The 22,434-nt window shown below is 36.4% G+C and overlaps 2 protein-coding genes and 3 pseudogenes across 37 annotated transcripts; 2 read left to right on the forward strand and 3 right to left on the reverse strand.

The window, feature by feature from the left end:
* Positions 1-861: 861 nt before the first annotated feature.
* LOC147502986 (heat shock 70 kDa protein 10, mitochondrial pseudogene) lies at positions 862-1,338 on the reverse strand (annotated as a pseudogene).
* A 1,978-nt stretch (positions 1,339-3,316) lies between these two features.
* Positions 3,317-4,131, reverse strand: LOC147502987 (histone H3.2-like; annotated as a pseudogene).
* Positions 4,132-4,958: 827 nt separating this feature from the next.
* On the forward strand, positions 4,959-6,941 carry LOC147502988 (putative LRR receptor-like serine/threonine-protein kinase At3g47570 pseudogene; annotated as a pseudogene). Its single transcript, XR_015220928.1, has 2 exons — positions 4,959-6,333; positions 6,511-6,941. The product of XR_015220928.1 is annotated as a putative LRR receptor-like serine/threonine-protein kinase At3g47570 pseudogene (transcript).
* An 848-nt stretch (positions 6,942-7,789) lies between these two features.
* LOC147502989 (uncharacterized) lies at positions 7,790-22,428 on the reverse strand. 35 transcript variants are annotated; one of them, XM_086607793.1, is made up of 10 exons: positions 21,890-22,408; positions 21,534-21,655; positions 20,898-21,066; positions 13,079-15,727; positions 11,136-11,283; positions 10,775-10,847; positions 9,636-9,839; positions 9,455-9,539; positions 8,628-8,922; positions 7,790-8,349 (listed from the first exon to the last, which is right to left on the reverse strand). In XM_086607793.1, exons 6-9 carry the CDS (start codon positions 10,791-10,793, stop codon positions 8,820-8,822), a joined length of 411 nt encoding a protein of 136 aa, XP_086463919.1. In that variant the 5' UTR covers positions 10,794-10,847; positions 11,136-11,283; positions 13,079-15,727; positions 20,898-21,066; positions 21,534-21,655; positions 21,890-22,408; the 3' UTR covers positions 7,790-8,349; positions 8,628-8,819. The 35 variants fall into 35 exon arrangements, with proteins under 35 accessions (XP_086463919.1, XP_086463921.1, XP_086463923.1 ...); XM_086607795.1 differs by having other exon boundaries at positions 13,067-15,727; XM_086607797.1 differs by having other exon boundaries at positions 7,790-8,076; positions 8,240-8,349; positions 11,136-15,727.
* LOC147502990 (uncharacterized) lies at positions 16,559-17,335 on the forward strand. The gene has a single exon (XM_086604674.1). It carries the CDS (start codon positions 16,559-16,561, stop codon positions 17,333-17,335), a length of 777 nt encoding a protein of 258 aa, XP_086460800.1.
* Positions 22,429-22,434: the final 6 nt, after the last annotated feature.

The raw sequence follows: 22,434 nt of genomic DNA on the forward strand, positions 1-22,434 counted from the left end.
CGCGTGCTTAATATTCCTCAATGAGAATATTACTCCCTTACACCATTGTCAAGGTTGGCTTTCCATCTAAGGGATACTTAAAAACCATTCATACCGTTTGAGTTACGGGATGCTTCATGTGTCTTACCGGGTACCGTGTAGGACAGTTAGGTAATGACTTATTATTGACTTTGTAGACTAAAGACTCGAGGTTTAGGAGCAAAAGTAGTTCAAAGCATAGTACAAAATATCCCGATATATCCCGATATTTGGGGATATCTATCCATATTCCAGAAAAAGATATATAAATATCACGATATGTTCAGAGATATATACGACTGCAAATATCAGTGATATTTCAACGATATTTGTGATATTTGCGATATTTGGAGATATTTTGTGTATATAATAATTTTATTTAATATTTACCATTATATTTCAAATAAATATAAATAATGTATCATGATATATGAAGAAATATCCACAATATCCACGATATTTTTTGATATTTTGGATATATCCACGATACATATCCAGAAATTGAATATCGATAAATAGCCATATCCTGATATTTTGTACTACTAGCCATTTGGCCCGGCCTATGGCCGGACTTGCTACATAGATGGCTAATTACTCAAAAACCTAAAGTCCACTTGAATAAATAATATATGTATATTGATAGCTAATGATTCATTGCATACTTTGTTTGAAGGATTTATGTTTTTCTAATATTTTTTGAAGGGGATTGCAAGCTCTCAAACCTTGTGGCTGATACATCAGCAGTAGCGAAAGACAAATCGATATCAATTTCAAATCTAGATGAGAGTCCTACCTTAGCTTTCTCAACTGCTTGATGAAGCATTTGGACAGCTAACTTGGCGATTATATTGTAGCATCAATCCCATGAATGCATTTGATCTCACTCACCAAATACTCCACTATGACATTGTCAAAGTCTTCCCCACCCAAGAAAGGATCGTGTTTTCCTACAATGTTGAGATCACCATCGGAAATTCGTAGTATGGAGACATCAAAGTTCCTATCACTAAGATCACAGATTGCTATTAGACCCTCTTTGTTAATCAACCCATAAGATATTGCAGCAATAGGCTCATTAATAAGTAGTAGTAGATGTAGCCTTGCCATTAACCCAACATTCATTATTTCCTTATATTGAACATCAGTAGTTTCTCTTGGAAAAGCAAAGATGGCATTAGATACTGACTTTCCGTAGTACTTCTTTGCAGTCTGTTTTATGCCTTTCAGAATCATGGCTGCAATATTTGTTGGAAAATACTGCTTTCCATAGGCAACACACAAATCTCTATTAGGAGCCCTGACTATCTTATAGGAAACCATTTTCATTTCTTTCGACTATCTTATAGGAAACCATTTTCATTTCTTTTCGATCCGGACCCGGTGGGTCATCGTATTTTCTGCCTAAAAGGCGCCAAAATCCTAGTAATCGTGTTTGTTGGATCGGTCCCCTGCCAAACTCTTTTGCTTATGGTCCAATAATAAAATTCCCCTCATAGTTAGCTTTCGTCTCGCTAGTTCCAAAATTGATACCGAAATCAAGAACAACAGTTTTTGTAGCATCTTTCTTCAAAATCCCCAAAGGTCTCTTAGGTTGTCTATGCTAACCTCTTTGTCTTATAAAATTACATTTGAATATTTATTTCAAATACATTTTCAAAGAACAAAATCAACGTTTTGTTTGATGTTGACCGATCGATAGCCAAAAGAGTCGATTTCTTGAGAGGTCAATCTTCAGGAACACATTTTATAGTCTGTTTGATATGCAAATAAATTGGATTTCTAGTCCCAATTGATGTATGGATGAGTTTTTAGTATGTTCTATGTCCTTCGAAAAGTTATGAGTGTGTTTGTAACTTTTTTACAATTGCGTGCAAGCACAATTTAGTTTTTTTGAAACCGAAAAAGGAAGATGTGAGTATGTAACATATTGGTTCATGCTGAGTATCTATATTATACTTGAATATTTTTATTATTGTAGTATGCATTTTCTCAATACCTCTATTTGATGACAATCAAATCTACATTTATGTTTTATGATGCATGCACATATTACAACTTGTGCATTGTACGCTGCTGGATAATATTATACATAGGCTTTCTCGTTTACCAAGGTTGTCAGCCCAAAAAAGAAAAAAGGTTTACTCTGCTTCACTAATGAAGTTTGTTCCATATCTAAGAATGAAGACAGTCAACATTTCTACTTTTAAATAGTTCGTATGGACTTTCTTGATTCATAGTATCTGTGTATGAAAACCAGGACTCTCAAACCGCTATTGCAATTGGATCAAAGTCGTACAACACTCTTATGGGCGAGCTTGTTGCGCTCGAAACAACTTGGTTATATGGATCTTTACTTCTTGGAATGGGGAAATCTCTAAGAAAATGGATCAAAATTGTGCTTTTTGGCAAGAAAGCATCGAGATCGAATTCATGGTCAAAGCGTAAAATCAAAAGTGAAGTAGATTAAACAAAAAGTAACTTATCGGGGTTAAATAATTCAATTGTTGTTTGTTGGTTTCTCCACTTGTGGCTTTCAAAACCGATCCAATTATTTTTCGGATGACAATTTTTTTTCCGAATTCAAAAAGTTCGAAAAATCGGAAAATTTTCAAAAATTTCAGAATTCACAAAATATAGAAGTAAAATTATATAATTGGATTCTCTCCAGGATAACCATTTTTTATCCAATTAATATATTCATTTAGCAATTATTTTAAAATGTATTAATTCAATAAACAAATTAGACTTTTTAATGCATTCATTCAGTAAGTTTTTTCTTCATGTTAATACATTAATTCAATAAATAGAAAAATGGAAGAAATTAAGACATGTATTAGAATGACAATATTGATTTTTTGAAATTGTAAGAGAGACAATATTCTACTTCTCTAGAATTTTTATTTAGTTTGTAAACTATCTGCAGTTTTAATTTAGTAACTATATAAAATAGATAATTATATATTAAAATTTTAGAAATTAATTAATTCCGATCTAATTATTTTTTGAAAAATTCGAATATCAAAATTTCAGATATTGAAACACAAATATCTTGGCTAAATTCGAAAAAATATCAAATCGAATTTTGGAAAAATTGGGTTTTCGGAAAAAAGAGACACGCCCTAACCTTCACACAATCGCCCAGCCTACATATTTGCAATGTTTAGGGGGAGAGCTATCTTTTTTTCTCTTTTATCATACGGTTTTCTTGATTTCTTCGCCGCAAAGATACCTCAATAACTTTTCATACAATTGTAGTGGTATAGAAGTATATTTCCTTTTGACATATTTAATTCTCTCACAAATGGTTTACCCCACTACATAGAATTGAAAATTTGGACAAATAAAAATGAATGAAATGATAACAACAAAATAATAAAAAATTGAAATTGAGTGAAGATATTCTTGTAATTTCATTTAAAACCCCATCAGATAACCACACCCATTGAAGTTACAAAACAAACATAATTAAGCACGTTCGCCTCGAATCCTTCTAGCAAGTTGAATGTCCTTAGGCATTATAGTGACCCTCTTGGCATGAATTGCACAAAGATTAGTATCCTCAAACAAACCAACCAAATAAGCTTCTTTGCTTCTTGAAGTCGTGAAAAGAATGAACTCTGAAACCTCAAATCTGTTTTGAAATCTTGTGCTATTTCACGAACCAATCTTTGGAGCGGAGTTTTCGGATTAAAAGCTCGCTTTTTGATATTTCCGGATTTCTAATCACGGCGACAGCTCGGCCCTGAACGATGGGGTTTCTTGACTCCTCCAGATTCTTTGGGTGTCTTGATTTTTAAAGGCTCGCTTTGGTTGCTAATTGTTTTCTAGGTGCTTTTCCTCCCCGTTGATTTTCTTGCTGTTTGTTTTGTTCTTGCCATTGCAAATAAAATTAAGAGAGGGAAAATTGGGTTTTGATTTTTTTTGGTTTTGAGATATGAAAATTTTGGTGGATTTTGGGTTGGTATTTATAGAGGGTGTTTGGAATTGAAGTGGGTGGAAGATGGAATCGACACCGTTGTTTTGTTGTGTGCTATCGATGGTTGTGAATGATTTTGAATATTTTTGACGCGGATCGGTGACGTGGTAGGTGGGAGGGATCGTGACCTTTGTTGACCTTTGTTGTGTTTTGAGTCTTATCAAAGGCCGTTATAGATTTTGCGGGATTCACTTGGATCGGTGACATGGCCAGCGATGATTAAGTATATGTCCACTTAAATATTTTAGAAAAAGAGAAAGATAAGATTTAAGAATGGAGATAAGATTTAAGAGAGAGGTTTTTATCTACTTATCTATTTTGGGTTTTTATGTATTTTGGACTACGAACAATTGAAATTGCCAAAAAAAAAGGCGTAGAATTCATTTTTTTAGGTAAAATCTGATGTGTCAGTCTGAGAGAAAAAAGGGGAGCTGACGTGGGTCACTGGGAGCATTCTCAACTACTCAGTATTAATGGTCTTTGATGGTTCAAAGGGTTCTCTTCTTATATATGCAGCTTCAGTACATAATTGCTCGAAATCATCATATCAATAATATACTTATTCATATTCTGTACGTACTCCTTAAAGTTTCACTCTATCTCTTCAATGAATCAATGTGGAGTGGATTCAGTTTATCTCTCCTCCCTGCCGTACTTCTATGTTCTATATTTTCACATGTACCTAGATTATCTACAGCCAGATTTTTAGGAAATGAAACAGATCGACTTACCTTGCTAGCATTCAAATCCCAAATAATTCAAGACCCTTCCAATGTTATGAGCTTATGGAATGATTCTCACCATTTCTGTGAGTGGGAAGGAGTTGCATGCAGTCATACACATAAACGAGTGACAATCTTGAATCTTTCGTCCAAAAGTCTAATGGGTTCAATATCTCCCCACATAGGAAACCTCTCTTTCTTGAGGACCATAGACCTTCGAAACAACAGCTTAGGAGTTAGGAGGTGCAATTCCTCAAGAGCTTGGTTATTTGCGTAGACTGGAAGGTCTCTCTTTGAGTAGCAATTCATTGGTTGGAAACATTCCAGTTAGTGTCTCCCGATGTTCCAACCTCATAAGCGTCAATTTAAGCCGCAACAATCTTATTGGAAGGATACCTATGGAACTTGAGTCTCTCTCGAAGCTTGTCGATTTGGTACTTGATGTCAACAGGCTAAGTGGAGGAATCCCACCTTCCTTGGGGAACCTTCATCTCTTAAAACTCTTGAAATATCTGAAAATATTTTAAGTGGAAGTATTCCGGTTACTCTAGCCTACTTGAAAAGCCTGAAATTTCTTGGACTCGGTGAAAATAACTTTTATGGTAAGCTTCCTCCCTCTTCTCTTACTTCTTTAAAAAGCCTTCAATTTTTGGATGTTTCACACAACAACATATCTGGGAGTATCCTAAAGAACTGTAGAAGTTGCCTTACTTAAACCTTTTGAATCTATCATACAATAACCTTGATGGTGAGGTTCTAATTCAAGGAATCTTTCAAAATTCAAGTGCATTTTCGGTTTTCAGAAATCCCAGGATTTGTGGCGGTATTCCAAGACTTGGATTAAATAGATGCCGCATCCAAGAGACAGAGAAACAAGGAACTCACCTTGCTATGATAGTGGCACTTGGTGTAATAATCCCATCATTCATGATAGTCGTCTTACTGCTTATAATCTTCTCGAGCAAAAAGCATAAAGCAAAACTTCCTCCTGAACTATTTCCTGGAGTTCTTCAGAGGGTTTCTTACCATGAACTTAATAAAGCAACAGAAGGATTTTCTTCGGCTAATTTGATTGGTATAGGAAATCATGGCTCGGTTTACAAAGGAATCTTTAATCAAGAGGAGGATCCTGTTGCAGTGAAGGTACTCGGCCTCATGGAGCATGGAGCTTCCAAGAGTTTTATGGTCGAATGTGAAGCTCTAGGAGGACTTCGACATCGAAATCTACTCAAGATCTTAACTGTCTGCTCAAGTGTGAATTTCGAAGGCGATGAGTTTAAAGCTATAGTTTTCATATATTTATGCCTAATGGAAGTCTAGAAGGTTGGTTGCATCCAAGTTCAGACGGACAACATCTACCAGAAAGTTTGAACCTCTCCCGAAGACTAAATGTAGTTATTGATGTTGCTTCTGCTTTGGATTATCTTCACAATCATTGTGAAAAACCTATTGTTCATTGTGATCTGAAGGCCAGTAATGTTCTTCTCGATGATGACATGACTGCCCATGTAGGTGACTTTGGACTAGCAAAGTTTCTTTCCAAGGGCACTAGCAGTTCCAGCAAAAGCCAGACTGATTCAATTGCTGTTAGAGGAACTATTGGTTACATTCCTCCAGGTGTGTTTTTGATTTGTTGCCATAACTATTTTACGTAAATCATTTCAGAGTAAGGCTAGAAAAGAAAAACATTACATTGACACACAAATAAAAGCTCGCAAATATATGCATAATGCAGCCAAAATTACCGCCACGACTCAATATTGTTATCTTAACACGCATATGAACTACGTGCAGAGTATGGCATGGGTGCAGAGGTTTCTATACAAGGGGATTTGTTCAGTTATGGCATACTTTTGCTAGAGATGTTCACAGGCAAGAGACCAACTAATCCTATGTTCAAGGATGGACTCAACATTCGTGACTTTTCTAGGATGGCTTTACCGCAACGGGTGTTGGACATCATAGATCAGTCCTTACTGTCCGAGGTCACTCATAATGAAGCTGCATATTCAATGAATAGAATCAAAGAATGCCTGACTTCCGTGATTAAAATCGGCATAGCATATTCAGAGGAACAAGTGATTAAGAGAATGGACATCAAAGATGCTCTGAAGGAATTGTATTCTATCAAAGAACGTTTATCCAGTGAAGTCCTATCTTTAATATATAGAAAAATGTGGAGGTTGAGTAACAGTATTTTGGTGTACGTCTCAGGGGCAATTTGATAATTTACAAAAAAAAATCTTTTTGAGATGTAAAATAATAATTTAACGTTTACAATTTTTTTTAAAACTCAGTAGAGCCCACGTGGGTACCATGTGCACAGTGGCTACTAATAATAACAAGTTCATGGCACGTGCTCCGCACGATTTGTGATTAAAGTTATTTTCCTGTTTTGTATAAGGTAGTAACTATTAAGTACTGACCAACGCATTAATACACTTAGTAACTATTAAGTACTGTTTTGTATCCCAAATTTTGGCTTCAGTTTACTTGTCAGTCCAATATTATTAAAGCAACGCCAACCGTAGATTACAAATTATAGGCGTTCATGCACAAAATTGTTAAATTGTTTACACTATTAATTAATAAGTCAAACACTATTAATAAGTCGTCCTGTAGTGAGAATTGGCTATTTCAAAATGGATTAAAGAATTGTTAAATTGTTTACATACTCGTGTTCATGAATCCTATAGGTTTTGTGTTCAAAACTTCAAATTATACCAAAAGCAAAAAAATTCCAAAGAAAAAACCACCGGAAAAATTTAGACCTAGTTATGGATAGTAAAAAAAACACACATCACCATATCAATCAATCAATAATGTTTGTGATAACGGATAACCTAGCATTGAGTATTAATTAACTCTTTAGCTTGTAAAGAAAAACCTAATATATGAATCACATATCGAAGTAAAATGTTTCTTATTAAATAAATGGAGTTGTAGGGTAACAACTATCTACTTCTCAAACTTTTCTTTAACCACTGGTAAATCACAAATGTTCTCTGAAATGGTTGTAAGAAACACGCCTCCCTACATGCAATTCATTTCTTACATTAAAAATTGCACCCAATTTGAAGTTTGTGACCATAGATTATCATTGAGAGAGGATGATTTCAAAAGTTAAGAGGAAAAAAAATATTATGTCATTCTGCCATAAATCTATTTTTTCAAAAAGTCCTATTCACACAATTGAGAAATGACTTTCAAGTACATCCATCATAAAGCACTTCCGCAAGAATCATATGCAGAGTCTAATGTTTTAATCTCTGGGGTTGAACTCTCATATCATCATATTGTTACTCACAATAGTACCATTTTGTTATTCCAACTCATATTGCACCCATAATAGTCTGAGCTCTGCAATCAAGTGAGACCTGAAAACCATCAATTAAAAGGAAAGAAGCATCGAGGCATTTGCCTAAGCATTTGCTCAGTGTCACTTTCACCCAGAAAAATATAATACAGCTAGTAGTCGCACAAATTCCAATGGAGTGTGGTGTATACTTGTATAGAAAATGACCTCTGAATTTGGACTTTTGGACTTGCATCCTCTGCAGTCACTGGAAGTGCAAAACGGCATGGCCAATCCATTCAATATTTACTTGAATTTCTTGTCTCATTGATACCACCCTACAATGTCCGACATTCAAAGAATATAAAAGAGATTTCAGAAATATTTTAAGTACATAATTTAGCTTCAAAGCTAATTAGGAAAAATCGTCAATGAGAAGAAAGTCTCGATGAGACTAATTTTGGGGGAGTAAATATGGAAGATGGTGGTAAATACGTTAAGTGCATCCTAAATTTGTTGATCAACTTATTATTTGGAAAGGGTCATGACATGTAGAAGGTAATGAATGATGTATATGACATCACACCTAATAAGAAACTCAATAAGCAGCACTTACCTTGTCCCTTTATCAAGCAGGATACCCATGTAAGTTTTAGAAGACAACATGCATCCCAAGAAGATCTTTGTTCAACTGTACCACCAAAGCTTCCATAGAAATCGCTGGACACCTTAACGAACTCCTCACTATAATAGCTTACATAAAGTGAACTCACATTCTTCTTGGCAAGCATATCCTATGGGAAACCAACTACAACCCACATTCTAGGTCCAAGTTTGTATATCTCCTTGTAAAATGTTTCTGCACGGCGAAAGAGAAGTTTTTAAATTTCCAGACGGTATACTCAAACGGCCTGGCAAAATGAAAAGGATGTTAAGGTTGGTGCAAATTCAATTGGCTATGTAAGGCAAACAAAATATCAACATTCTTTCTTTAGCGGCAGTCTCAAATACAATAGTGGGAGCTTTACAGAATTCATTCTTAATTAGTAAACCCTCCAAGTTTAGTGCAGTCTACTTGAAGAAAATGCAATGAACTCACATCCAGTCTAATATCAATTAATAATACACTTGAGAATGAGTTTCGACAAACCTATTAGTCTAGTCATAACTGAGAACCAATACCTTAAGATTTGTTTTTAAGAAGAAAGGCAGCCATAGTTCAATCGCTTACAATCTGACTATTGAGTTTATCTTATATCTCAACTCTATAGGAAACTAAAACTAAAACTAAATAAAGGTGTCCGGTAGTAAATATGGATAAAGAGAAGCTATGATGGAAAAAATACATCGTTGATAGAATGAAGTTTTGTAGAGAGCTAAAGCAACTCAGCTACCATAAAAATTCAGGAAAAAATTTATAGCACTACCAAGAACGCAATGTACCTCTTATTCATGATGACAATCTCTCGTAAGTTCACTCCAATTCTTTTAGTAATATTGCCAATTCTCTTCAGCATACAAATTACATCTGTTGTTGGAGTTTGAAAATTTGTGATAAATTAAATCAATCCATAACTGACAAAATTATTAGAGAGGTGTTCGGAGTATTAATAACTTAAATTACCTGTAAGGTGAGTTTTGCTCCTAACTTTAGTTGGAATGGTGTCAAACTCAAAGAAGTTGAATTTGTGTCTTGGGATGTCAAGCCCGTCTTCATCGGTTTTCTTGATCACAGTTTCTGGTGTAAGATAAATCTTGTAATCACGCTGCAGAGGCCGATATTCTGTTGCTAATGACACGTCAAACCTCTCCATGGTGCAAATATTTCCTTCCTTCAAAATGTTGTTATTCAATACACTTCCGAATTCTAAAAAATATTTATCTAGTAAAACTCCATATGGACATGAGTACCCTATCCGTGATGAAGATTTCGACGAATATATTAGCTGCTCGTAACCGGAAAAAATAAAGTAGTGATGCAATACAAACTTAAAAATACCAATAAGTATGAAGCTTGAATAGTGCTTAGCTTGAAATCCCAGAGCAGAAATTACATACCCAGGAGCTATTTTCTATCTTTAAAATTAGTGGAGTCCCACAATCTTGTAATTCCTCCCCTTACTTTCCATCGGTCCGTTCCGTAGGCTATCAAGGAAAACTTGGGTAGGAAACAAAAAATTATCACAATGCACCTATATGGCCAACATCTATTGGAGTGAGAAAAGAAGCAGTGCAAATGAGGAAAAGAAAAATAATCGGAAGCTAGCGCAGTAAAAATTACTGGGTGCTTCTTCATGGCGATTATTCCAAACCTACATAAGAAATTTCAAGTAGGATCCAGAGTGATACATTTAGTTTATCCATTTAAGTGAGAAAAGCGTAAGTCAGTTCATGATAAATTGTAAGTTTAGTAACACATCTATACAATAGACGTACTTCGAATATCAATAGTTCAAAACCCTCTAAGTTTATGGAGTTTGCTAACACAACAAAACTATCAAATCATAGAGCAATTAAAACTTTGTATTCAGTTATTGTGAATTCAGACAAATGAGCAATTAAAAATCTGAATTCAGACAAATGCTCATAGAACTTTGTACACTGTATACGGAAAGTTTGCTTACTAATTTAAAATTGTAGCAAGCAATTACAGACAACTTACTAATGAAAAAGTTCGTTAAAGTAAATTCACAGTTTCATCAAAGGTTACAAATTACAGTGGATAGTAACCAAAACCGAAATTAGGCTATGAAGATTGCTTACCAATAACTAACTTTGCCATTTAACTCCAAAGCTTTGTCGTTTCCAAGAATTGAAGTCTCCGTTGTCAATCTATCTGATCATTGTAAATCCCATTGAGAGAAACAATTTATTGCCGTGAATAGGAAAATAAAAAATCACAATTATGAATAACTACTATCTTCAATACTTTATACCTTCACCATATGTTCCATAACAAAATTACCCAGCTAAAACCAAACAAAATTGCGAGAGATATCCACAATCAAAAAATATAAACGCTAAAGGTACCCAAATTATTCCAATTTGCAGCTGAGATTGTTGTTTAATAAAATAAAACAAATTCAAAGTAGATAAGCAACTATATTAAAAGTAAAAGAAATACCTTGGCTTTGCGAAGGTTTTACTGAATTGTATGTCAATGGTGAGAGCGTAATAGTACCCATTGAAAGATGGAGAAGTGGAGTTTTGTGCAAGACGGAGCAATAAAGTTTCGAAGAAGGTGGAGTGCTTGAAACGTACAAAAGAAAACCCTGAAGCAAACAAAGTTTTAACAACAGGAAGCTGAAGAGGCATGATCAACCGAAAAAAATAACCCAGCCAATGATGTTAAGAAAAACGAAATGAACCATAGCTTAATCTCAAGAGACATCCTACTGGGGAATATTCATTTATAGACATCAGCAAAAGTGGGACGTTAATATCAATTTCAAAGGGTTTTCCACAATGGTTAGTCGGTAGATAGTAAAAAAATAAACAATAGGTTCAAATAAGAAGAAGATTGATTGGCGTTAATTTGGGAACCCAATTTCATAGAGTGCTAAAAAGCACTTTGGGTCTTTGAAAAATATATCATTCCAATTGACAAACAGCTCAAGGAGAGAAAGAGAAGGCATATTCTTATTAGTGGGATCCTTTAGTAAAAGAGGGTGAATGTCAAACTAAGCACGAGGGTTAAAATAGAGAAAATAACATGAATAACAAAAAGCAAACTAACAAATGCAACAAATCAATTAAACTGAGACTGTAGGCATGACAGGGCACAACATAAAAAACAGTTACCTACAATGACTTCAACTATTCAACCCCATGGACATCGAAATAGAACTGAAATTCAATGAGAAAATAACACAAAGGACATGCTAACAAATCCATAGCAATTGTTAGCAGTTTCGTAGGGTAGGAAAACTTTATGAAGTGCATTTGGATTCAGCTAACTATTTATAAGGCTACACTAACAAATAAATATTTCGCGAGTGTCTAAGAAGTTGGGTTGCGAGTTTTATTTTGTGAGGGCATCTCCAATAGGGGGTGTAAACCGTATAGAGTGGAAATTTTACACCTCAAATATCAAAAAACTCTCTCCAATGGGGGTGCTAAACCGTAGGTAATAGTGTATTAGCTAATAGAGAGGGTGGGGTATTCCCCCTCTCGCTATTAGTTAATAAAAAGCCCGGACGTCACTTAAAATAACGTCTGTTTAACTTAAAAACTCGGACGTCACTTCAACACACGTTTGAAGCTTTATTTTTTAACTCGGACGTCACTCCAAGTGACGTCCCAGTTTAAATTAAAGAGGGACGTCACTTGGAGTGACGTCCGAGTTTAAAATCTATTTTTTTTACACTCTTCCATTGGAGAGTATAGAGTGTGGATATTTATGAGTTATACAATACTATACAATTAGAGGTGTAAAATCCTAATGGCACCTACGTGGAGCCTAGGTGGAGGTGTAATTTTACACCCCCCATTGGAGATGCCCTGACAAAGCATTGTAACTAAACTTTATCAAAGCTGTTTCAAAATGCCATATATCAAACACGATTTTAAGCATACTTTGGTACAAAACATTGTAGCTAAACTTTATCAAAGTTGTTTAAAAACGCCTATAGACCATACACAATTATTAGCATCAAAGTAACCAAGTCTGAAAGTTGTCAGGAGGAACTAACACAAACAAAGAAACAAACCAAGATAGGGGAATATGAGTGCAACTGCGAGGCTGTTAAAATTAGAACACACAGCGTCTCTGCTAAGCATTAAGAATCATGCTAGCCAGGTCTTATTTCATAGAACCTAAATCATTAGAATGTCTATAAGAGACATTGAAATAATTTATCAAAAAAGAATTTCAATATAATATGGGAATATGGATACCATACACTGAGCATTTAAAAAATTGACCGTCTTTCGGTTTTGGTTTATCGATGTGGTAACAAGAAAAACCAAGTTAGAACGAATTTTTTGGTGGAACAAAAGAATAATCAACAACAACTAATTTAACAGCAACAACAATAGCAAAAAGAAGAAAATAACCAATCTGGTTACATGTAGCTGTCGGTAATTGATTTTTGCTTATCTGGATTGAGTTGTTTGGAGCTGTTGAGCAGACAAAATAGCTAACTACGAATGATTATTTTCCATACGGAATTTTGTTGGTTCGTTGGGTTTTGGTTTTTTGATCGGGAGAGGAGTGGATGTTTGTTGATCTGTTTTTGTAGATCGTTGGTTTTTTGGTTTTGAGAAGATTTGTGATTTGTCGATTTGGTTTGGATAAGGTAAAGAAAAGGCGGTGGAAGTTGGCGAGGTCAGCTCGGCTTTGAGCAGCGAGTAGAAAGGAGGTGTTGCAGTGGGATTGGAGGAAAAGCCCGGACGGACGCCGGATAGGCTTACGAGGATAAAAGTGCGTTGCACGGCTAGCTCGCCCACGCCTCTATATGATGGCGGCTCAAGCTACATCGGCCAACTCGGGTGCGCTCTATTAAAGGTGTTTAGATATATTTGTCAATTGTTATGCATAACAAAATGTGAAACGTCCAAAATACCCTTTCTGTTCTAAAGCAAACTCTTCTTGTTGTTGCCTCAAATCTCAATCAGCAATCCAACCCGAACACTAATCAGTAATAAGACTACAAATAAGAATATCATTTACAACATCAGAAATTGCTTACAACAACACGAACCACACCAAAATTTTGGAAGGAACCAAAGATGGTTTAAACTTATATCATTTCTGGTTACGTCACCAGCTTCAATGCAAAGGTTTACTGGGGTGAGCAGTTACATTCGCATGTTATACACGTAGGTTTAGGGAATTCTTTGTCAGTTGCAAATGACATAATGACTATGTATTCAAAGTGTGGACGCCGTGAGATCTAGTCCAATCGTATTTGACGGGATGCTAAGAGGGGATACTTTGTCAATCTTGAATTCTTTCTTTAAATTGCTAAATGAAGATTGTTCCCCATTCCGCAGGTTTTGTTTACATCAGTTAGTATACTCAAAGATTTGGGAAAGACCTACCACCTACTGCGTACTTTTCACAACGTTTAAGGTTCTTCCATAAGCCAATGTTTAATTATATAAACTGTGCTGCCGATCACTCGGCTTCTTTAGCTACGGACCATGAAATGGAATTTTTTGTTCCTCCTCTTACTTTAGTGCTTATGTCTATTGTTAAGGAGGACAAAAATGAAACTGTGTACTTAAGATTTTGATTGTTATGAATGCAGGTAGAGGTCATGCCATAACCTCAAATCTATTAAAAAAAAAAAATTATTATATAAACCGAAAAGCACACACAAACTGCAGCAGACCCCAGAACAACAATGATTCGAACCCACAAGGAGGCAATGATGGCTTTCAGCTAGCACAAATGCATACCATGCTTGGAACCACAATATTGATACCTAAGACTGCACCAACAGAGACTTGGCTGATGGTGTGAAGTTTCTGCGAGACTCTTAGCCATGTCTACCACACATAAGAAAAGAAACCATGAATTCATAAATGCATTCAAATAAGATGTATCATTATGTTAGACTTCTTTTCAAACTAATTAGAACAAAAGTTGTCATGTCAAGACGCATGATCTAAATCTATGATGCATTCTGTGATAAATATGGTATATCTGGTTCCAACATTAAGAAGTCACTAAGTCTACACTCAACCTAATCAGTACTAGCTGGTCCGAAGTTGATGAGTGATTAACTCTAGCAGGCCAGAAGAAAGGTTTGTCAAAACCCTACATGAAATATTGATGAATCCTGATATGCTTCAAGGGCATCATGGCATGTATGTTGACAAGGAATATAGTTCTACCTTTCACACAGTTACCACCTTTTCTAATTCCAAGGATCTAATGACATAAAGATAGGTCTAACTTTTAGAGTTGTACTTCAATGTTATATCAATTCAATGACGAGATAATTTGATTCAAGAAATTAGTAGAAAGTGTTTGTGGGCCTTTGCAGACGATGCGAAAGAGAAGTGAAGAAATAACAAACAAAGTAGAACATGCTTATCAGAAAATTATTAGCAAAGTTCATTTAGGTCTTAGTTACTGGCAATTTACTTCACGGCTACTTTTCACGAGTTTTTTAGTTGCTATATCAATTCGGGCACTGGTCAGTTCCAACACAACATTATCCACTAAAACTTGGGAAGTTATTATAACAGTTTGTGAAGTTTGAGCTGTACATCTATATGCATGTCTTTATACTTGGCATATAGATAGGCTGTTAAATTGCCAATTTCTCCGTAAGCTCCAACTTAGGTGAAGTCTCCGTAAGCTCGAACTTAGGTGAAGGGTCAATTATATTATTATTATTTTTTTGATAAATGCTCATATATTTCAACATAGGCGATGCAGTGTATCACTACAATGTCTGAACACATAAATACTCCCTATTCCTACACCACATCTAACTGTTCTCATTACCTGTCTCTAGTTTGATTAATTTTTTATAGCAAGATGGAAGACCTGTGTAGCTAAGACTTTCAGGTTTTCATATAGATAGTGGTAAGCTTAAACAGTCAAGGAAACTCAAACTGTAGTTTAAGTGAAACAAACACGTAGAGATGATTTTAGCAGAAATATTTTGCATGCCGCAAGAGTCAAAACCAGATATGAACCAGAAGCAAAGGCCAGCACCCCCACGACCACTGTAAATGTGTTGATCCCTAAAAGTTTAACCACTGCAATGGATCCACAAAATCAAAGAGAAAGCCGTCAGACATGAAATCGATTTCAAGAGTGGGAAAGTGATATATAAATAATCAAAGAAACATGCCTAAAATTATAAATAATGGAGAAAGTTCACCACCATAATAAGAGGATTGTGTTCCGTATAGATTAAATTAGGATCTCTGACAAAGCAATAATGATCACCCTTATACATAAATTTATTGATTTCAGCAGTAATTGAAAATATCCACATGAAGCCATCGATGAAATAGTGATGGCATATTACAGAGCAAACTAGCTGACAACCTCGAAACTTGGTCTGCACCAAACACTGGCTGGAGTCTAAACTGGCTCACATTTACGTTGATACACTCGAAAGACACTAACCAAGTTAGTATATTCTATGTATGCAATACGAATGTTTCATTTTCTTTTGGGTCATAACTTACAGATTAATATCTCTACTCAGAACGTGGAGTTATTATTTTGATGGTTTATCTATAACCAAATACGTAAGATGGTAACTTAATACTTGATAGAGTGTTAGAAATGGTCAATTACCAAATACAAAAACTGAAAGCTTTCTTGATATTCTCAACCGTACCTATGAGATTATTGTGGTAATTAAAAATATTAAAGTAGGAATTACAATAGTATTAGTATTGCTATTAATAGTTTCTAATGTCAGTTACATTTCTAGACTAGTATATAAGGAAGGCATGTACTTGAAGTGAAAGTCAGTTTTCTATGAAACAAGTTTGAGTGTTTAATTTCTAAATACCTCTTCGTTCCTTTCATTTGGTATCTAAAGCTAGGTTCCCCATCTCAATTTTTCAGTAGGCATGGCGTCTAGTGTAGTCCCACAAATACCCAAGTTATCAAAAGATAACTATGAGAGTTGGTCAGTCCAAATGAGAGCCTTGTTTGACTCTCAAGAGCTGTGGGAGCTTATAGTTAATGGGTTTGCAACACCCACTCTGGAGGAGGAAACAACCTATACACCTGAGCAAAAGAATGCTCTTAAAGAGCATAGGAAGAAAGACAGTAAGGCTTTGTTCCTACTCTATCAAGGGTTGGACGAGTTTACCTTCGAGAAGGTTGCCGAAGCAACATCGAGTAAGGAAGCATGGGACACTCTCGCTACCATTTACAAAGGAGTTGACCGGGTGAAGCGAGTCCGCTTTCAAACTCTCCGTGGCGAGTTTGAAGCGTTGCATATGAAGGAAGGTGAGACAGTAAATGGTTACTTCTCACGGTTGCTTGTGATAGTGAACGGCATAAAGAGAAATGGTGAGAAGAATATGGACGATATTCTTCGTGTCATCGAAAAGATACTCCGCTCTCTTAATTCAAAATTTGAGCATGTGGTCGCAGCCATTGAGGAGTCTAAGGACTTGGAGAAGATATCTGTCGACGAATTGATGGGTTCTCTTCAAGTACATGAGCAACGCATTCAGAAGAATGCAAGTTCCACTGTATTGGAACATGCACTAGAGTCAAAGATGACTCTACATGAACCAGGAGAACGTGGTACTAATCGAGGAGGCTACCACAACTCAAACCGAGGTCGTGGTAGAGGCAGGGGTTGTGGAACCCAACCACGACACTGGCAAAATTAGTCAGAAAATCAGAGTTTTAGAGGTCATGGTAGAGGCAGCCGAGGACGATCCACACTTGGAGAAACAAGTCCCAGAAATATCCAGTGCTACATTTGCAAAAAAATATGGGCACTATAGTTTTGATTGTTGGCATAAAGCTGAGGATGAAGCCAACCTTGCTGAAGCAACATATGATGACGTGAGTAATAAATATGATGATTTGACTAATGAACATACTCTTCTTCTCGCTCGTGAGGATTCAGGTGCGCAACATGAAGCTTGGTTCCTTGACACGGGTGCAAGTAACCCACATGTGTGGGAAAAATACATCTATTTGTGGAACTTGTAGAAGGTGTTCGTGGCAGTGTGACTTTGGGAGATTCTACAAAATTACCCATCGAAGGAATGGGGAAGATCAAGATCTATCAAAAGGATGGTACACCTGAGTATGTTTCTGATGTGTATTATATACCTACCATGAAAAGTAACATTCTAAGTGTCGGACAACTTCTAGAAAAGGGGTATGTTGTACACATGGAGGATAATCATCTTGCTTTGGCAGATGCGCGTGGCATGCTTATAGCTGGTGTCAAGATGGCAAGGAACCGCATGTTCCCATTGCACCACAACACAAAGTTCGAGCAATGCTATCTAAGTCTCACGGAGAATGAGTCATGGAAGTGGTATCTTCGCTTTGGCCATCTAAACTTCAATGGTCTGAAGTTGTTATCAGCAGCTGGTATGGTGCATGGTCTGCCAAAAATTGAGTCACCAAGCCATATTTGTGAATGTTGCATAGTCGGCAAGCAAACACGACTCCCTTTTCCTAGTGGGCAGTCAAGGCGTGCGGAGCAACCATTGCAACTTGTTCACACCGACATATGTGGTCCACTAGATCCCATATCTCTTGGAGGTAATCGTTATTTCATTATCTTCATTGATGACTTCAGCTAAAAAACTATGGGTTTATTTTCTTAAGGAAAAGTCTACTGCGTTCACTATTTTTAAGCACTTTAAAGCACTTGTCAAGGCAGAAAGTGGGAGTAAGATTGTCATACTTCGATCAGATAGAGGTGGTGAGTACACCTCAAATGCTTTTCAAGAATATTGCAGGGAACAAGGCATTCAACATCATCTCACTACTGCTTACACGCCACAGCAAAATGGCGTCGCAGAAAGAAAGAACCGAACCATTCTCAACATGACAAAAACCATGTTCAAGGAGAAAAGATTGCCAAAAGATTTTTGGGCAGAAGCAGTAGATTGTTCGGCTTATTTGCTTAATCGGTGCCCGACAAAAAGTGTGAGAAATAAGACACCTCAAGAGGCGTGGAGCGGCTACACACCTAAGGATATATATTTGGGTGTATTGCATATGCCCAAGTACCCGTTGCCAAAAGAAAAATGCTTGATGACCGTGGTGAAAAATGCATTTTCATTGGCTATAGTGAAGATCGAAGGCGAATAAACTCTACAACCCACTAACCAATAAACTGGTGATGAGTAGAGATGTTACCTTCAATGAAGGAGTTGGAGTTGGAGTGGTGAAGATAACTCCAAAGTGCATCCTACGGTGGAGGAACTTGGAGAATCCTCTCGGGTGGTTACTCAACCAGGAACACCCTCACCTCATCCACCTACCACACCACCTACATCACATAGTACCTCACAGTTCACTAGCCATAAAAGCAAAGTGAGATCATCCACGCCCATCAAAAATTCAAAATGCGAAATCTGGATGAGATATATGAGAAGACAAAAGATGTGGATAACAATCTATTTTGCCTATATACTGATCATGAGCCTATCAACTTCCAAGAAGCTATGAAAGAAGATTGTTGGTAGTATGCAATGGAAGAGGAAATGCATGCAATCAAGAAGAACAACACCTGGGAGTTGACAACACTCCCGCAAAACCACAAAGCGATAGATGTTAAATGGGTGTACAAGATCAAACGCACACCAGATGGAGATGTTGACCGGTACAAGGCGAGGCTTGTTGCTAAAGGATACAGCCAAAAGTATGGTATCGATTATGAGGAAGTTTTTGCACCAATTGCTCGACTTGATACAGTGAGATTATTGATGTCACTAGCTGCTCACCATGGTTGGAAAATATATCAATTTGATGTCAAATCAGCATTTCTCAATGGCATTCTTGAGGAAGTGTATGTGAAACAATCAGAAGGTTTCTTAGTTGAAGGAAAGGAGCACAAAGTGTACTATTTGAAGAAAGCATTGTATGGCTTAAAGCAGGCACTGAGGGCTTGGAATGCGCGTATCGACAATTATCTTCAACAGAATGGGTTTGCCAAATGCCCATACGAGCATTCTATATATGTTAAAAGGAAAGAAAGCCAATTTCTAATAATTTGTTTTATGTTGATGATCTGCTATACATGGGGAATAGTGTTGAACCATTTGTAGAATTCAAGAGGTTGATGTTTAAGGAGTTTGAGATGACGGACAACGGGTTGATGTCCTTCTTTCTTGGAATTGAAGTAAAACAACAACAAGATGGAATTTTCTTATTGCAAAGGAAGTACTTGAAGGAGTTCTTGGAGAAATTCAGAATGGATGATTGCAATCCGGTGAGCACCCCAATGGCCCCAGGCTTAAAGTTGTCAAGAGAAGGAGAAGGAGATTTTGTGGACTCGACTCTTTACAAGAGTCTTGTTGGTAGCTTACGGTTCTTGACAATCACAAGGCCTGACATCGTCTATGGAGTTGGACTACTGAGTAGATACATGGAGACACCAAAGGAGTCTCACTGGCTTGCTGCCAAGAGGATTCAAAGGTATCTCAAAGGCACGATGAATTTTGGTCTCTTTTATCCTTATGGTGAAAATGTGGAATTAGTTGGTTACTCTGATAGTGATTGGGTTGGTGATCAAGATGAGAGGAAAAGTACCACAGGCTATGTATTTTATCTAGGGTCAACAACATTTTCTTGGACTGCCAAGAAACAAGATATTGTGGCTTTGTTTTCGTGTGAAGCAAAATATGTGGCAGCTTCATCGACTGTGTGTGAAGCATTTTGGCTCCGAAATATTTTAAATGAATTGAGTCATCCACAAGAAAGATGAAGAACCAACAATGATATATGTCGATAACATATCAGCTATAAAAATCGCCAAGAATCCAATGCAACATGGGAGGAGCAAACATATTGAAACTCGGTTTCACTTTATTAGGGACCACGTGAAGCATAAAAAAGTGGAGATGAACTATTGCCATACCACGGAGCAAGTAGCTAACATTTTCACCAAACCGTTGTCAGTTGAATCTTTCAGGCGACTAAGAGATATGCTTGGCATACGAAGTTTTTGATTTGAGGGAGCACGTTAGGAATGGTCAATTACCAAATACAAAAACTGAAAGCTCTCTTGATATTCTCAACCGTACCTATGAGATTATTGTGGTAATTAAAAATATTAAAGTAGGAGGTTACAATAGTATTAGTATTGCTATTAATAGTTTCTAATGTCAGTTACATTTCTAGACTAGTATATAAGGAAGGCATGTACTTGAAGGGAAAGCCAGTTTTCTATGAAAAAAGTTTGAGTGTTTAGTTTCTAAATACCTCTCCCTTCCTTTCATAGAGATCTTAATAGAACATCTGGTTTCTATTGTCGGAAATTATAATTTCTGTGGACTGCCTCAAAAACCCACGTAAACTGCCTCACAGCATCAGCTGTTCCTTGAAACCAATGGTGTCCTGCTTCCCCTGGTGTTTGATTTGCAGAAAGAACCTATTTGGAAAAAAAATAGAAAATAAAAGATTATATTTCCACTTTACCTAGTAACAAGGAAACTCATCCTCCAAGAGAAAGTATTCATATATTTAATTTAGGACAACACGCCATCTTTTCATTTCTATTATTGTTTAGGTACTCTCTTGATACATATATATCTCAAACATATTGTATCCCCGGTTCATTGATAGTAGACTGTCTATTTTAAGGCATAAACTAAATTTGTAGGTGTAACTTGGTAAATTGTAGAACGAGCAAAATCAAGATACTCGCTAATAAAGTGTCCAGTGGCCTCTTGGTGAAGTCAAGGTCTTCGGTTGGATTCCCACCTTCATCCAGGAGAAGGGGATTTAAGGGGTTAGGGAATAACGTTCTAGCTATCCAAAACAGAAAAAAAGTCTATTTTAAGGCAATACTTTAGCAAAATTAATATACCACTACAGATCAATCTCCAAAATTCACACCATTTCCAAAGTTATAAGTGCGCGCAATGTGGCAGTTGAGGGAAGCAGAGTTGAACTGGGCCAGGATGAATATCTTGTTTATGCCACTGTTGATGCAGTTGCTCATCGGTACATCGATAAGCCTGTAGCAACCTCCAATCATCATAACATAAGAGTTTAACCACACAAATCAAACAACAGTCATCAGAAATTATTCTAAATTTTATTTCTTCAATCATCAGATTTAAAAGTAAAGAAACTTATAAAATAATACCACAAAGTATAATAATTCAAATAAACAATGAAAAAGAGATCCCACATCAATTATCAAAAAAATCAAAACACAGTACTATCATTTATTTTTAACATATACTTACCAAAGGTTCTTGATTCACCATTCGTCCTTCTGACATCACATTCAGCTTTCAAACATTTATAAACTCTACTCCTCACAGGAGATGTCCTAAAAGTAGAATGGTAAATGTGTACAAAGTACGAATATGGAAGCACGCCAAGACGTGGCTACTTATTTTCGGGTTGAAAATCTAGTTGGCTTGGGCTGCAGATACACTTCAGTCGTTCGGGCTTTGTATGGAAAAAGGCTATATTAAAAGTGGCAATAACAAGTAAAACATGTATAAGCCTTGTTAAGTTGCTAGCACTCTTGCCGTTAGCTCAAAATCCCAATCAGCATGAACAACAAAATAAGACCTTCCTAATTTAATTAGGAAATGACTCGCAGAATCGAATACTTGGGTTCAGCATGAAGTTGCCCACGTGTCCCTTAGAACGTAGTTATACATCCGTTACACTTCCATCTTTACTGCAAATGACTGCAACTCACATGGAATTAATGGTAGTGTGGTTTAAATGTTGTATTTCGTTTAACCTTATTGATGTAGGCAAATTAGGGGAAAAAGGA

Source organism: Coptis chinensis, chromosome 4, assembly GCF_015680905.1.
Source record: "Coptis chinensis isolate HL-2020 chromosome 4, ASM1568090v1, whole genome shotgun sequence".
In the NCBI taxonomy this organism is placed as follows: domain Eukaryota; kingdom Viridiplantae; phylum Streptophyta; class Magnoliopsida; order Ranunculales; family Ranunculaceae; genus Coptis; species Coptis chinensis.